General features: G+C 42.8%; 1 protein-coding gene across 1 annotated transcript in view; it reads right to left on the bottom strand.

Annotated features, from left to right (window-relative positions):
* Positions 1 to 15,606, bottom strand: part of EXD2 (exonuclease 3'-5' domain containing 2) — a 630,247-nt gene that overhangs the window by 128,800 nt on the left and 485,841 nt on the right. The window contains exon 7 of the mRNA XM_044073504.1: positions 7,494 to 7,629. Within this exon, the coding sequence (XP_043929439.1) occupies positions 7,494 to 7,629 (136 nt within the window). The remainder of the gene's footprint in view (positions 1 to 7,493; positions 7,630 to 15,606) is intronic.

Genomic DNA, 15,606 nt, shown 5'->3' with positions numbered 1-15,606 from the left:
AGGCGAAGCAAGAGTGACAACAGATGTGAAAACCCTGGCATAATCCACACCTTTGTCATATATTTCTGCCCTTACGTAACATCTCATCTGTTAAGTGGCATATATTTATTCTAAACTGCAGAGGGTTTAAAGAGTTTTCTAAAGTTTGGATTATGATTCCCTGCAAAACACACACTGCAATTTAGAACCTGACCTTCTGCAGCCATCTCATTTATGCGCTGGCATTAGCAGAAGTATATTTATGTCATGCATTATGCTGGTTTACAAACAGATGCATAAACAGGAAATGGCATCCTGTAATACAAATCTGCACGCACAACCTCAAAACATTCATCAATTCCCTTTTAGTATTAAAACAATGATGTACTTCATGTAGAGGATAGGAGAGAAACAGAAATTGCACCTTTGACCAGTTTACTGAGAAGAAACAGCTCGATAAAGAAGCAACCCACTGCAGAAAACTGGAGCAAAGTTTTAAGCATGTATAGAGCTGTGGGCAGAATAAAGAAAGTTCACATTCATACTTAATGTTTCAGTTATACTACAGCTTGAAATTTTCGGGTTTCCCTTTTCAAGTAGCAAAGTACTCAGTGGGGAATGGTGCCAGTTTCCTGTACAGGCAAGTCCCCGGGTTACAGACATCCGATATGCAGACAACCCATAGATATGACCAGGCTTCCGTAATGTTGGAAATAATGTGAAAATAAATAAAAACCCTTAAAGTTGCCCAAATCTTACCTTGAAAATGAAGACTTATGTTGTACTTTCCTTTTCCCTGTTTTTCCCCATTCGTGAAACTGCTTGCCTGTCTTGTTAGAGCAGTTCCTTCCGCCTTCACAGAGGACAAGAGATTTGATTGATTAAGAGACTGCTGTGTTGGCAACCTGATTGGTCAAGACTGCTGTCTTGTACAGTACAGTACTGAAGCAGTTACTGTACTGTACAGTACTGAAGCAGTTACTGTACTGTACAGTAGAATGGGCAAATGACATTGTGAATCACTATGGTTTAGGTAAGAGTAGGAGGGTCTGCCAGAGGTTGGAAAGTTCAGAAAATTAACAAAGAATAACCAGGAAAAGTACAGTTGTGTACACTTACCATAAATGTAGATGTTAGAGAGTGTATTCACACTGTTGCAGTCATTACATTTGGGTAATCTGCTGGCAGGTTGCCTTCAGTCGGCCTGAATTCCAAAGTCTTGGGTCCTGCGTTGGTTGCCGTCTCCTCTTCCATGATGTCAGGTCGCCAGGGGTATAAAACATGCAGCAGACGCCATTTTCTTTAGTTTTTTCTTGCCCCCAATGTCAGGTGCCCCCAAAAAGGTAGCAAAAAAATACATATACATACATATTACATATATATATATATATATATATACACACACACAAATGCATCAATATAAACTTTACCTTCATCTACAAGCAAATACACCACATAGGCTGTAGAAGAGAAGGAAAGAAACTCCAGAATGACAGGGGGATGGTGGGAGGGTAACCTGGACTGCAACAGTGAATACACTCGAACATCTACATTTATGGTAAGTGTACACAACTGTACTATGTTCTTCGTGTTTCACTGTTGCAGTCATTACATTTGGGTAGAATCCCAAAGCTATGGTTGGGAGGCTGAAGCTAACAGCATTAGGTGCGGCTATAAGGCCATGCAGAACTCCAGTGGCAAAGCCTGCCCTGGACTTGGAGTATAGAGGCAAATGATAATGCGTTGTAAAGGTGTGAACAGAACTCCAAGTAGCCTCTAGAATGCCTTTGGTTGATACTCCTCTGAGAAAGGCTGCTGAAGTAGCTGCAGCTCTGGTGGAATGAGACCTAATGCCCTTGGGCAAAGGTTTACCATGGTGTAAGTAGCAGAAACGGATGCAGTGGCTTATCCACTTTGAAACTGTCTGCTTTGAAATAGCCTTTCCTTCTGATCCTGCAGCATATGTCACTAGTAATTGCTCAGTTTTTCTTAGAGCTTTAGTTCTGCTCAAGTAGAATCTTAGCCGTCTGTGTACGTCCAAGGAATGCAGAATTCTCTCCCCCTTGTTCTGCAGATTTGGATAAAAAGTTGGCAGATGAATTGTTTGGTTAAGAGCCACACTGGAAACCACCTTAGGTATAAATGTAGGATTTGTCCTCAGACACCCTGCCTGGATAAAATATGATAAAATGCTCTACAGCCACAAGGGCCTGTAGCCTCAAACTCTTCTTGCTGAAGTAATTGCTAGTAGCAGAGCTATTTTCCATAAGAACTTTATATCGACGGTAGCAGCTGGTTCAAATGGAGGCAGGGTGAGCTTTTCCAACACATAATTGAGGTCCCATGCAGGTAATGGTGATCTTCTAGGAGGCCTTAAATTTTTGTCTCCTCTAAGATACTGCTTTAGTAAAGGATGAGAAAAGATTGGTGGCTTTGTATTGTAATGAGCTGAAATGGCAGAGGCATGGATTTTAATCTATGAGAAAGATAGGCCTTTGTCAAGCATCTCAGTTAAGTATTGTAATATCTCAGGAATATTTAGTTCTGCTGCATCAGTTCCTTGTGCTCGATTCCAAGCACAGATCCTCTTCCATTTGTCAGCATAAGATTTTCTAGTACTAGGCCTTCTGGCTTCCAAAATGACATCCATCACAGCTTTACTGAGAGGTGTTGTTTGTATAACTACATGATCAGCCATGCTGCCAGGTTCAGTGTCTGTAGTCGATTGTGCAGAATCTGATTGTTTTGCTAGGACAGTAGTTGATGTCTTTGAGGTAAGGTCCAAACTGGGTATTGAGACAAGTTCTTTAGGATTGGGTACCAGTATTGGCGGGGCCAGTCCGGGGCAATTAGTATCATCTTTGGTTTCTAGTCTGACTTTTAGGAGAACCTTGGGGAGAAGAGGCAGAGGAGGAAAGGCGGAAACTGATAGGTTTTTCCAACTGAAGGATAGGGCGTCCACTTTCCATGCTTGCCTGTGATAAGTCCTTGTGCAGAATCTTTTCAATTGATAATTTTGAAGGGAAGCAAATAGATCTATGTCTGGGCTCCCCCATTTCTCTGTTATCATGCTGAAGACTTGTGGATTTAGTTTCCACTCGTGAGGATCCATTATGTTTCTGCTTAAATAGTCTGCCAGAGTATTTTGCTTTCCTGGCAGGAATTGAGCTTGAAGATGCATTTGGTAGGTCAAAGCTGTGTCCCACAGTACCATGGCTAATCTGCAAAGGGGATATGAGTGTGTGTGCCCCCTTGCTTGTTTATATAACAAATGACCGTGGTGTTGTCCACCTTTTATCAGTAGTTGTCCTGGATGAAGTAAGTCCTTGAAGGCTGTTAGGGCATTTTGAACAGCTAGCATCTCTTTCTGGTTGATATGTAGATGCATTTGTTTTGGGGTCCATATGCCCTGAATGCATCTTCCTGCCATGTGGGCCCCCAGGCATAATCTAATGTGTCTGTGGTTAAGGTTTGGCTGGCAGGGTGTAGAGTGAAGGCCCTTCCCATGTTTTGGTGACATGCCTTTGCCCACGATAGAATAGAAACTCCTGTTGTAGACAGGGAATGAGAGGAATCATTGCTTCCAGACTGTGAGAATGTAGGCTCCATAAACTTTTTAGGTACCATTGTAGTTTCCTCATACACAGTCTTGCATATGGAATCTGTAGGATGCAGGACGCCATGAAGCCCAGAGCCTGCAGAATTTGTCTTACAGATATAACTGGGCTTTTGTTGCCATCAATTTGAAGTAAGTAGTCAGTTGCCTTTGTCTGGCGTGAGGTAAGCCATCTGGGCAGCTGTATTCAAGCTTGGACCCAGGAATGTTATCTTTTGAGAGGGTACCAGTTGTGATTTCTTTTCACTTATTGTGTACCCTAGGCATGTTAGAAGCCTTTTCACAAAGCCAGATGTCAAAGAATGTCCTTGTTCTCTGCTTGAATGAGGCAGTCGTCCAAGTAAGGGTATATTTGTATACTTGTCTGCAAAATGCAATTACTGGTGCCAGGCACTTTGTAAAGACCCTGGTCGCAGTAGATAAGCCAAAGGCCAGTACACAGAATTGGTAATGCATTAAGCCAGCCTTGAATCTGAGGTATCTTCTGCACGACTGTCTTACTGGGACATGCAGGTATGCCTCTTTTAGGTCTGTCACCAGCCATGCATTCTTGCCCAGCATGGGCAGAAGCTGCTGCAAAGTCAGCATTTTGAATTTTGGAATGTCCAGGTATGTGTTCAAAAATCGATAAATCCAGTATTGGCCGCCTTGTCCTTTCTGGGTATCAAGAACAGTCGAGTAAAAACCTTGTCCTTTTTCCTCTTCTGGTTGAATGGCCCCCATATCCATGAGGGACATATCCTGTTTCTGTGCCTCTGCCCATTGATTTTTTGTCAGATCTGGCCAACCATTTACCATTGGCAGAGTGTGGAAATGGAATCTGTATCCCTGTGATACTATGTTTAGTATCCACTTGTCCTGGGGTTATTAACTGCCAATTTTGAGAAAAAAGTGCTAGTTTTCCCCCCATGGGTGCTGCCAAAAGATAAGTGCTTGCTGTAGGCAGAGGGAAGTCATTGGGATTGTTTTCTGTAGGTTTGTGCTTTATCTCCTCCAGATTTGGAGGCAGAAGTACCCCATTGCTTTGACCTGTATGAATCTTGCGCCTGGTATCTGGAACCCTTAGGGCACCTGGATTTGCCCCTTTGAGCTCTGACACAGAAAGGACCAATTTTTTTGTAGGCCAGTGTCTACTGAATCTTGGTGGCTGCACTTGTAAGAAGTCTAACAGTTTGCATAGACTTAGCTTTGTTTTTTATTTTCTTTAAAACCTCTTCTGCCTTAATACCAAACAGAGAATCATGCAGTAAGGGTGCATCTAGCAATTTAGCTTTAACATGATCAGGTAAATTTTGTTTCTTTAGCCAGGCATGCCTCCTATTCACAGATCCAGTAACTGCGGCCCTGCAGGAGGCCTCTAAGGAGTCAAAACCACATTGCAAAGTATGCTTTCCAACCTGTTCAGCTGGCATGCAATAATTCCTGCAATTCTTTATTTTTTGCACCTTCAGAAATCAACACCATTTTCTGTTTCAGCAATCCTATAACATGTTGTTGGTACTTAAGCATATGAAATTGACAATTTAAGGCCCTGATTGCCAAGGTTGCAGATGTAATAACCTTTTTTCCCCATCTGTCCAGTGCCCTTGAATCTCTGTTAGAGGGGGGAGGATTTTTTGCTGTTGAAGCCTTAACTCCCTTTGGACCCTGTGAAATAGTTTACGGGTCAGCAGCAGGGTTTCTAAATAAAAATTTATGTGAGTCAGGGACCCTGTAATATCTGTCAGGCTTACTGGGAGCCGGAGGTAACGAGTCAGGGGTCAAGCTCGACTCCGAAAACGCATCATCCACAATGTCTAAAACAGGGGGAATGGCTAAAGACCTGTGCTGAGGGAGAAGGAGGAAATCCCTGAGCCTCTTTTTTTGATTCTGAGAAGTCTTGACTCTCCCAGTGAAAATGCTCCCTCAAAGTATGCAAGGTTTCTCCAAATGAATAATCTTCAGGAGGAGATGCAGATGGTATAGACTCCTCTGCATCAGAATCCTCATAGGGAGGTATAGATAATTCCTGATCAGAAGAGGAATCAGAAGAAATAGAAACCTGATCTGAAGATTCATAATCAGCGTCTTGCCCTAGGCCTGTTATCTGGGGGTGGGGGTGGGGGTGGGTACCCCTTAATCAAGGTTATAAGGTCTTCTGCCATTTTGATCATCTTTTTTTAGGCATAGAGGCCTGTGCACGAGGCTCATGCTTCGGTTTTTTAGTTTTAGAAGTTGCTTTTGTATTTTGTTTTGCAGCTGTTGTCGGTTTGATATACAAATGTTGAGGTCTAAACACACCCTCAGAAGCCAGTGCCTGGTCAGTGGCTCCGGACCCATCTGAGGGAGATACATCCGTCAAGCCCAATGCCTTGAGTATCTTGAGGAATGCCAGACTCCACATGGGTGTCGGTAGAGGCCTGCGACTCGAAGGTAGCGGTATCAGGGGCTGCAAAAGCGCCTCACTGAGTACCGGCGACTGGCTTAGAAGCTTAGTCGGTTCTGGATCTCGACTGCCTTTCTCTGTCCTTTTCTTTGCGTTTTTTTATGTACTCCAGTAGTCGGATTGCTGTCAGATGACATTTCTGGATAGTTAAATCGGTTTCCAAAATACTTTGAGGCAAAACTATACAGACGCTTAATAGTGCGTTGGTTAAATCTAGCACAAAACCGACAACCAGGCACGTTGTGATCAGGGCCTAGGCAAGGAATACAGTATAAATGGAAATCCTTATGAGGTATTTGCTTCCCAACAAGTAATACAATTAACTTTTTTCCTGACATCGGTATGGAGCAAGAAAAACGTTTCCCCAATGGGGTACTTAGCTTTAGTGAAGACTTCGGTTCTGAAACTCAAACTCTAATATTTCAGCAGTCGGCCGACCGGCACTTGCGAAATGCTTCTGCTTCGGGCACCGCACGGCAAGAAAGACTAAAGAAAAGGGCGTCGACTGCATGTTTTATACCCATGATGACCTGACGTCATGGAAGAGGAGACAGCAACTGACGCAGGACCCAAGACTTTGGAATTCAGGCCGACTGAGGGCAACCTGCCAGCAGATTACCCAAATGCAGGGACTGCAACAGTGAAACACGAAGAACATCTGGAACCACACCAATGTATTTTAATTTAGCACTTTCGTCTTGACAATGCAAAAGACTTCATCTGATGACGTCTTTTGCATTGTCAAGACGAAAGCGCCAAATTAAAACACGCTGGTGTAGTTCCAGTTTCCTGGTTATTCTTTGTTATTTACTGGTTAGTGTGTTTCGTTTGTATTCGAAAGTTCAGGAAATTGGAAAACATTTGTGGGTGATGCCTGTAGTACAGAATTGTGAAGTGAAGCTTAAAAAGAGGCAAGTCTAACTTTTTTTTTGGTATGGAACATTCTACTGTATTTAGTGCACAAACATAGTTGCTGTACTATTACACTGCACTTACAGTATTTCCACAGTGTTTAGAAACACTTCCAAATAAATAAAATCTTAAAGTGTTTTATATGCAAATTAAAATAACTACACTGAGGCAAACATTTGACTAAGTGACATTTAATAAGAACCTTATATATGTGTTAGAACTTGCATACAAATTTGACTTGACAGACTTAAAAACGGATCTTGCCCTTAACCTGGGGGACTGCCTGTACTTAGTGGTCTGAATTCTTACAGTGCACATGCTGCAAATCCTGTATCACATCTGGCGTGCAAGTAAACTTAAATAACTTGTGCACAAATGCAGTATGGGAGTCTCAGTTTGTAGACTAAGCTTATTCATGTGAAAATGCATCAGAGAGGTATGTCACAAGATAACACTCTTAATGAGTTATGCTGGTACACTCTCTCATGAAGAAAGAGTTATGTAGAACTCAGTATTGTAACTAAACAACCTTAGCTACTGTTTAATATAGACTACACATACCTGATGTAGGATTCTCTTTTACCACAAACTACACACAAATTTTCTTTTGCATTCAGGTAGTAGTCCTTCTCAGATTCTGGCCTTCCTGATGGTTCAAACATCAGCTTCACAACAAAGGGATCTTCAGTAAGTAGCTCTAGATGGGAAGAGGACGACACATACTACATCAGGTGAATTAAAGCAAACCATGGGTAAGTTACTGCCATCTTGTTATAATCTGACAGTAACAGCATACATAGAATACCACTATGTGAAGTATTTGCAACTTTCTCAATATAATCTCCCATGTGACTAAGAAAATCACAATCTTATTTACTTCTAAATATTCTCTGCATGTCTCTCCCCAAGCCATAAAATTGATTATTTTGTCCATGATTAACATAGTACCAAACTCTGCACCCTTGTGTCATTCTGGCAAGCAGTTTCTCAGAGCTTGCATCACAAACTCACTACATTCTAAGAGCCTTTGGGAATTCTACTTGTACTGACATCTGACAACTCAGCAATATTTCATGCACTGACCATAACTAGGAGGCCACAAGGTTATTTTGCATTTGTCAGTCTTGAACTTTGGAAGCATCTTCATGACCTATGAACCTGATAAGTAGAGGTGTATAAATACATACTAGTGCAATGGACAACAAAAAAATAATGCACAATCTTTTACATTTAACTTTTGAGCCATTCCCCCCCTACAATGAAACACTGGTAACCCATCTCCCCAAAGATGGCCCTTCAACTCTGAGCTGCTAGCAAGGTATATACAGAGAAAAACATGAATAACCACAATGGCTGCAAGAAGCCAAGCTTCCACCAAGCAAAGTGCTATCATGACAAGAAAAGAAAAAAGTACACAATTGTCATACATGGAGTAAAAAATGTGCAACTCATAAAAGAAGGAAGGTAAGGAAAGACTGAAAAAAAAATTGACAGTTCAAGAAAAAAAGCACCTTACAACATAAACCCTTGGAAAGAAAATATTGAAAATAACTTGGAGATGCATAGAAAGTACAGTTGTGTACCTACCATAAATGTACATGTTCAAGTGTATTCACTGTTGCAGTCATTACACTTGGGTTATCCTGCTGGCAGGCTACCCGCAATCGGCCTTAATTCCAAAGTCCTGGCCCGGCGTCGGTTGCTGTCGCCTCTTCCCTGATGTCAGTGCGCCAGGGGTATATAAGATGCAGCCGACACCATTTTCTTTAGTTTTTCTTGCCCCAGATGTCAGGTGCCCCCAAGAAGGTAGACAATACATATTGCTTATAAAAACATACAGTAAAATAAAACCAATACCTTCATCTACAACCAAATACACCACATAGGTTGTAGAGGATACAGAAGTATAGATAAGTCCCAGCAAAGAAAGGGGGATGGAGGGTGGGAAACCTGGACTGCAACAGTGAAAACACTCGAACATCTACATTTATGGTAGGTACACAACTGTACTATGTTCAGAGTGTTTCACTGTTGCAGTCATTACACTTGGTTTGAATCCCAACGCTGAGGTAGGGCGGCCATTACACTTGGGTTGAATCCCAAAGCTGAGGTAGGGCGGCTGGGTCTAAATAGGATTAGGAGTGGCAATGAGGCCCTGCAGAACTGCAGTGGCAAATCCTGCTCTGGATTTAGAATAAAGAGGTAAGTGATAGTGCTTGGTAAAGGTGTGTACTGAAATCCAAGTTGCAGCCTCCAAAATTTCCTTGGTTGGCACTCCTCTGAGAAAGGCTGCTGAAATGGCTGCTGCCCTGGTAGAATGTGGCCTAATATTCTTAGGCACTGACTTGCCATGCTGTGCATAGCAGAAACAAATACAGTGTCCTATCCATTTTGAAATAGTCTGCTTTTGAGATGGCCTTTCCTTGTGATCCTGCAGCATATGTTACAAACAGTTGCTCAGTTCTTCTGAAAGCTTTTGTTTTGTCCAAGTAGAAGCGTAGCTGCCTGTGTATGTCCAAAGAGTGCAGAAGTCTCTCCCCTTTATTCTGGGGATTTGGATAAAATGTTGTCAAATGAATGGTTTGGTAAAGAGCCACACTGGATACTACCTTTGGCATGAATGTTGGGTTTGTCCTTAGAGAAACCCTGTCCGGATGAAAAATGATAAAAGGTTCCACTGCCATTAATGCCTGTAACTCGGAGACTCTTCTTGCTGAAGTTATTGCTAGGAGCAGAGCAGTTTTCCATGATAAGAATTTTATACCAGCTGTACTGGCTGGCTCAAAAGGAGGCAGTGTAAGCTTTTCCAAAACAAAGTTAAGGTCCCATGTAGGTATCGGTGCTCCCCTTGGGGGTCTTATGTTTTTTGCCCCTCTGAGGTACTGTCTTAGAAGTGGATGCGAGAAAATAGGAGGTTCCGTATTGTAATGAGCTGAAATGGCAGAGGCAAGGATCTTAATTGATGAGAAGGATAGGCCTTTGTCCAGCATCTCAGTTAAGTATTGTAAAATCTGAGGAATATTTGGAACAAGTGGTTCAAGTCCTTGTGCCTGGTTCCAAGCACAGATTCTCTTCCATTTTTCTGCATAAGATTTCCTGGTGCTGGGCCCTCCTGGCTTCCAAAATGACATCCATAACAGCTTTAGAGAGAGGTGTGTTCTGAGTGGCTATATTATTTGCCATGCAGCCAGATTTAAGGTTCTGAGATGGCTGTGTAGGATCTGATTGTTTTGTTGAGTCAGAAGATGAGGAATTTGAGGTAAAGTCCAGGCTGGGCCTTGAGACAAGCTCTTCAGGATTGGGTACCAGTGCTGGCGTGGCCAGTCCGGGGCAATCAGAATCATTTTTGGCTTCTCTTGTCTGACTTTTAGGAGTACTCTGGGAAGGAGAGGCAGTGGTGGAAAGGCATAAACTGTTAGGGTTTTCCAGCTGAATTATATCATTCACAAGCATGGAAAGTGGATGCTCCAAGTCCTTGTGCAGAATCTCTGTAATTGGCAGTTGTGAGAGGAGGCAAAAAGATCTATGTCTGGGCATCCCCATTTCCTTGTTAACATGCTGAAGACCTGTGGATCTAGTTTCCACTCGTGAGGGTCCATGAGGTTTCTGCTTAGTTCGTCTGCCAGAGTATTTTTCTTTCCTGGCAGGAATTGTGCCTGCAGATGTACTTGTTAGGTCAGTGCTGTGTTCCACAAAGTCATGGCTTGCCTGCAGAGGGGTGTGTGCCCCCTTGCTTGTTTATGTACCACATAACTGTAGTATTGTCCATCTTTAGTAATAGTTGCCCTGGATGTAGTAGGATCCTTGAAGGCTGTCAGGGCATTCTGTACAGCTAGCATCTCTTTTTGATTGATATGAAGATGCATTTGGTCCGCGGGCCACGTGCTCTGAATACGTTTTCCTGCCATGTGTGCCCCCCAGGCATAATCCGATGCATCTGTTGTTAGTGTCTGCCTGGCTGTGGGTAGAGTGAAAGGCTGTCCCTTGTGGTGACAAGCCAGTGCCCACCATCGAAACTCCTGTTGCAGGCAAGGAATGAGAGTTATTATTGTTTCCAGGCTGTGGCAATGTTGAATCCAAACACTTTTTAGATACCATTGTAGCTTCCTCGTATGCAGTCTTGCATATGGAATTAGTAGGATGCAGGATGCCATGAAGCCCAAAGCCTGCAGAATTTTTCTTGCAGGTAGCTGGGTCTTTGTTGCCATCATTTGAAAGTAATGAGCCAGTTGCCTTTGCTTGTCTGGCGTGAGAAGCCATCTGGACAGTTGTGTTTAAGCTTGCACCCAGGAATATTATCTCTTGAGAGGGCACTAGTTTTGATTTCTTTTCGTTTACTGTGTACCAGAGGCAAATTAGTAATCTTTTTACAAACACCAGATGCTTTAGTAGAATGCCCTTGCTCTCTGCTTGAATAAGGCAGTCGTCCAAGTAGGGATATATTTGAATTCCTTTTTGTCTGCAAAATGCAATTACTGGTGCCAGGAATTTTGTGAAGACCCTGGGCGCAGCAGATAAGCCAAAGGGCAGTGCAGAGAATTGGTAATGCATTGAGCCAGCTATGAATCTGAGGTATCTTCTGCAAGATTGTCTGATTGGGACATGCAGGTATGCCTCTTTGAGGTCCAAAGTAACTAGCCAAGCCTTCTTGTCCAGCATGGGTAGAAGTTGCTGCAGTGTCAACATTTTGAATTTTGGAACATCCAGGAAAGTGTTTAGAATAGACAGGTCCAGTATTGGTCCCCAGGCTTTGTCCTTTCTGGGTACCAAGAAAAGTCTTGAGTAAAATCCTTGCCCCTGTTCTTGCTGTGGTACTTTTTGGATAGCCCTCATGTCCATGAGAGCAGAATTTTGTTTTTATGCCTCTGCCCATTGATTTTGTGGCAGGTCTGGCATACCTTTTGACCTTGGTAGGGTGTGAAAGTGGAACCTGCAACTCTGAGAAACAATATTCAGTACCCATTTTTCCTGGGTGATCATGTGCCAATTTTGTGAGAAAAGTGCTAGTTTTCCCCTAAGGGTGCTGCCAAAAGGTAAGTGCTTGGCATTTGTAGAGGAAAGTCATTGGGACTGTTTCCTATAAGGTTGTGATTTGTCTTCTCGGCCTTTGGGGGCTGAAGCACCCCATTGTTTAGGTCTGTATGAGCCTTGGGGCGGAGATCTGCCTCTTGAGTGTCTGTATCTGCCTTTTTGTGGCCTGTCTGACACTGGAAAGGACCAATTTTTAGAAGGCCAATTCCTGCTAAATCTAGGTGGCTGAACCTGTAAGAAATCCTTTACTGTCTGCATTGAATTTGCTTTATCCTCCATTTTCTTTAACATCTCTTCTGCCTTAACACCAAACAAAGTATCATGCTGTAATGGAGCATCCAATAGTTTTGCTTTAACATGATCAGGTAAAACTCTGTTCTTTTAACCAAGCATGCCTTCGAATGACAGAACCTGTAACTGCGGCTCTGCAAGATGCCTCTAATGAATCAAAACCACATTGCAAAGTATGCTTTCCCACATGTTCAGCTGCATGCAATAAATCCTGTATTTCCTTGTTCTCAGGACATTCAGAGCTTGTAAGCATTTTCTGTTTTAGCAAAGACATAGGTAGTGTTGATATTTAAGCATATGAAACTGGCAGTTTAAAGCCCTTACAGCTAAAGTAGCAGAGGTGTAAACTTTTTTCCCCCAACTGTCCAGTGCTCCAGAATCCCTATCAGAGGGAACAGGGTTTTTTGCAGTGGAAGCCTTGACCCCTTTGAGACCCTGAGAAATAGTTTCTGGATCAGCAGCCAGGTTTTCATAAAGAAATTTATGAGAATCTGGAACCCTGTAGTACCTATCTGGCTTAACTGGTGCAGGGGGTAAAGAATCAGGAGTCAAACTGGATTCAGAAAAAAATCAACAATATCTAGTGCAGGGGGGGATAGCAAGAGGTCTGTGCTGAGGCAATAAAAGAAAGTCTCAGAGCCTTTTCTTATATTCTGAATAATCCTGGCTCTCCCAGTGGAAATGTTCCCTCATGGCGTGCAGGGTTTCCCCAAAAGAGTAGTCCTCAGGAAGAGAGGCTGAAGGGATAGATTCTTCAGCATCAGAGTCCTCATAGGGAGGAAGAGAATATCCCTGTACTGAAGAGGAATCAGAAGAAATAGAGACCTGATCAGAGGAGTCATAGTCAGTGTCCTGCCTAGGCCTTTTATCAGGAGGGGGTGGGAGCCCCTGATCAAAGTAATTAGGTCCTCGGCCATTTTGAGCATCTGTTTCTTTGGCATGGATGACTGTCCAGGAGAATGCTGTACTTATTTATTTGTCTTTAAAGGTGTTTTAGACTTTGCCTTGGCTGCTGAAGAGGTCTCGATAGTAAGCTGTGTAGGTCTGAAAACACTCTCAGAAGCAGATGCCTGCTCAGCGGCTCTGGACCCATCTGAGGGAATTGTTTCCGTAGGCCCAATACCTTGAGTTTCCAGAGGCCTAGCTGTCTCCACGTGGGAGTCGGAGGCGGCCTGTGGCTCTGAGGTAGCGGGTGTCAGGGGCTGTGAAAGCACCTCACTGAAAACCGGCGACTGGCCTAGAAGAGGCTTCGTCTGTTTTGGACCTCGGATGCCTGTCTTTTTCTTTGTCCTTGCGCTTTTTATGGACTCCGGTCGTCGGTTGTTCTGACAGCATTATATAGTTAAACCTTCGGCCAAAGTAATGAAAAGCAAAATCGAACCGACACTTAAAAGTGCGTTGGTTGAATCTAGCACAAAACCGACAACTAGCAACGTCGTGGTCAGGGCCTAGGCAAGGAATACAGTAAGAATGAAAATCCTTATGAGGTATTTGCTTCCCAGAAGAAATACAATTGTTAACTTTTACTGACATCAGACTGGAGCAAGAAAACGTTTCCCCAATGGGGTACTTAGCTTTACTGAAGACTTCAGATCTGAAATTCAAATTCGAAAATCTCAGGAGTCGGTCGACCGGCACTTGCGAACTGCTTTTGCTTTGGGCACCGCTCGGCAAGAACGACTGAAGAAAATGGCGTCGGCTGCATCTTATATACCCCTGGCGCACTGACGACAGGGAAGAGGCGACAACAACCGACACTGGACCAGGACTTTGGAATTCAGGCCGACTGTAGGTAGCCTGCCAGCAGGATAACCCAAGTGTAATGACTGCAACAGTGAAACACGAACACCAGGAGTTATATTTTCTCCTACCAAAGTTTGGGGGACATATTCCTGAAAGAATAAAAATAAGGGCCAGAAAGCAGCAGGATATACATTACCTAGGAAAATAGCTGGAGATTTGGAAACAGTTTGGCAAACTTCACTCCAACTCCACCATATAGAGTAACTTAGTGAAACAAAAGGTATAAAGAACAAAGCAATGCAATTAAAAAGGAGGCTGTGTGTCAGAAAAAAAAAAAACACGCACCCAACCAGTCAACATCGACAACTACAAGCAGATAGTTTCAAAACACACACAACAGTTTACCACTTAAGGCAGATGAGCATGTTTCTATGCGTGGCTTTCAACAAAATCAGGGACAAATGCAGAATATGGGACAATCAGGGACACAAAGTATTAGTACCACTAACTTGATATGTTGTCAGAAAAAGATAATGTGAATTAATAACTGTTTCTGAAGTAAAAAGAGAATAATGACAACAACGAGTTAGTCTAACTCACTACCTTTTCCCAAAAGTTACTGGTTGAATTAAGGATCAAGTGGGACAGAGCTACTCGATTAAAAATCAAGAATGTCACTAAAAACCAGGGAAAGTTGAGAGGCATTTTAAGTAACATGTTGGCAACATAAAAAAAGCAAACCATTCCTGTTAAAGGCAAATTCAAGAGCTGTATCAGTGCAAAAGGAAGGCAAAACTCAAACAGACTGACAAGACAAAGTGCAGTTGTGTAAAATCTTACCATAACAGTAGATGTCCTTCTCTTCATTGTTGCAGTATTCTTTATTGAAGGGATTCCCTGCCATGGGCAAGGCAACATCCAGCCAATATACCAAACCTTAGAATTTTACAGATGTTGCACGTCATTTGTATGCTCCCCGCTCAAGGCGTAGGGCATAAAGGTGACATATACCTCAGAACTGAATAGCTCCAGGAGGAACAGTCCTAGGAAGTAGAAAGAACATAAGCATCCAGAAGGGGAGCAGGAAAAGAGTAAAACAGAAGGGGAGGAGGGAGGGAGTGAAACAATGGAGAGATCTACTGTTTTGGCAAAAGTTTATACAACTGTACTATGTCCTTCCATATCATTGCTGCAGCATTTTTTATTAAAGGGAAAGTACAAGAGAGAAAACTTGGGAGGAGGAAGGTCCAGAAGAGCCCTCAAGAAACCAGTGCAGGATATTTCTGGCAAAGCCAGGTCTTGCTCCAGAAACATCATCCAACTAGTAATGCTTAGTAAAGGTATGAACAAAAATCCAAGTGGCAGCCTCAAGGATGGAAATTGGTATCCAATCCTTTGAAAAAAAAGCACAACAGGAAGCCATGGGGGCCTGGTAGAAATAGCCTTTACAGAGACAGAAAGGGCTTTTTCCATGAAAATAGCCAAACCTACACATCTAGGATGAAAGGAAACAAAGTTGCTCAGACTTACGAAATACCTTTGTCTTATCTAAATAATATCTGAGCTGCCTATGCAAATCCTAAGAGCCCTTCTAACTAGCAGACTGCAG

The sequence above is a fragment of the Protopterus annectens genome, chromosome 6.part0 (genome assembly GCF_019279795.1).
Source record: "Protopterus annectens isolate FY-2018-M chromosome 6.part0, PAN1.0, whole genome shotgun sequence".
In the NCBI taxonomy this organism is placed as follows: Eukaryota; Metazoa; Chordata; order Ceratodontiformes; family Protopteridae; genus Protopterus; species Protopterus annectens.
Note: the sequence above shows the minus strand (reverse complement) of the source record. Positions and strands in the feature narration are given on the sequence as shown.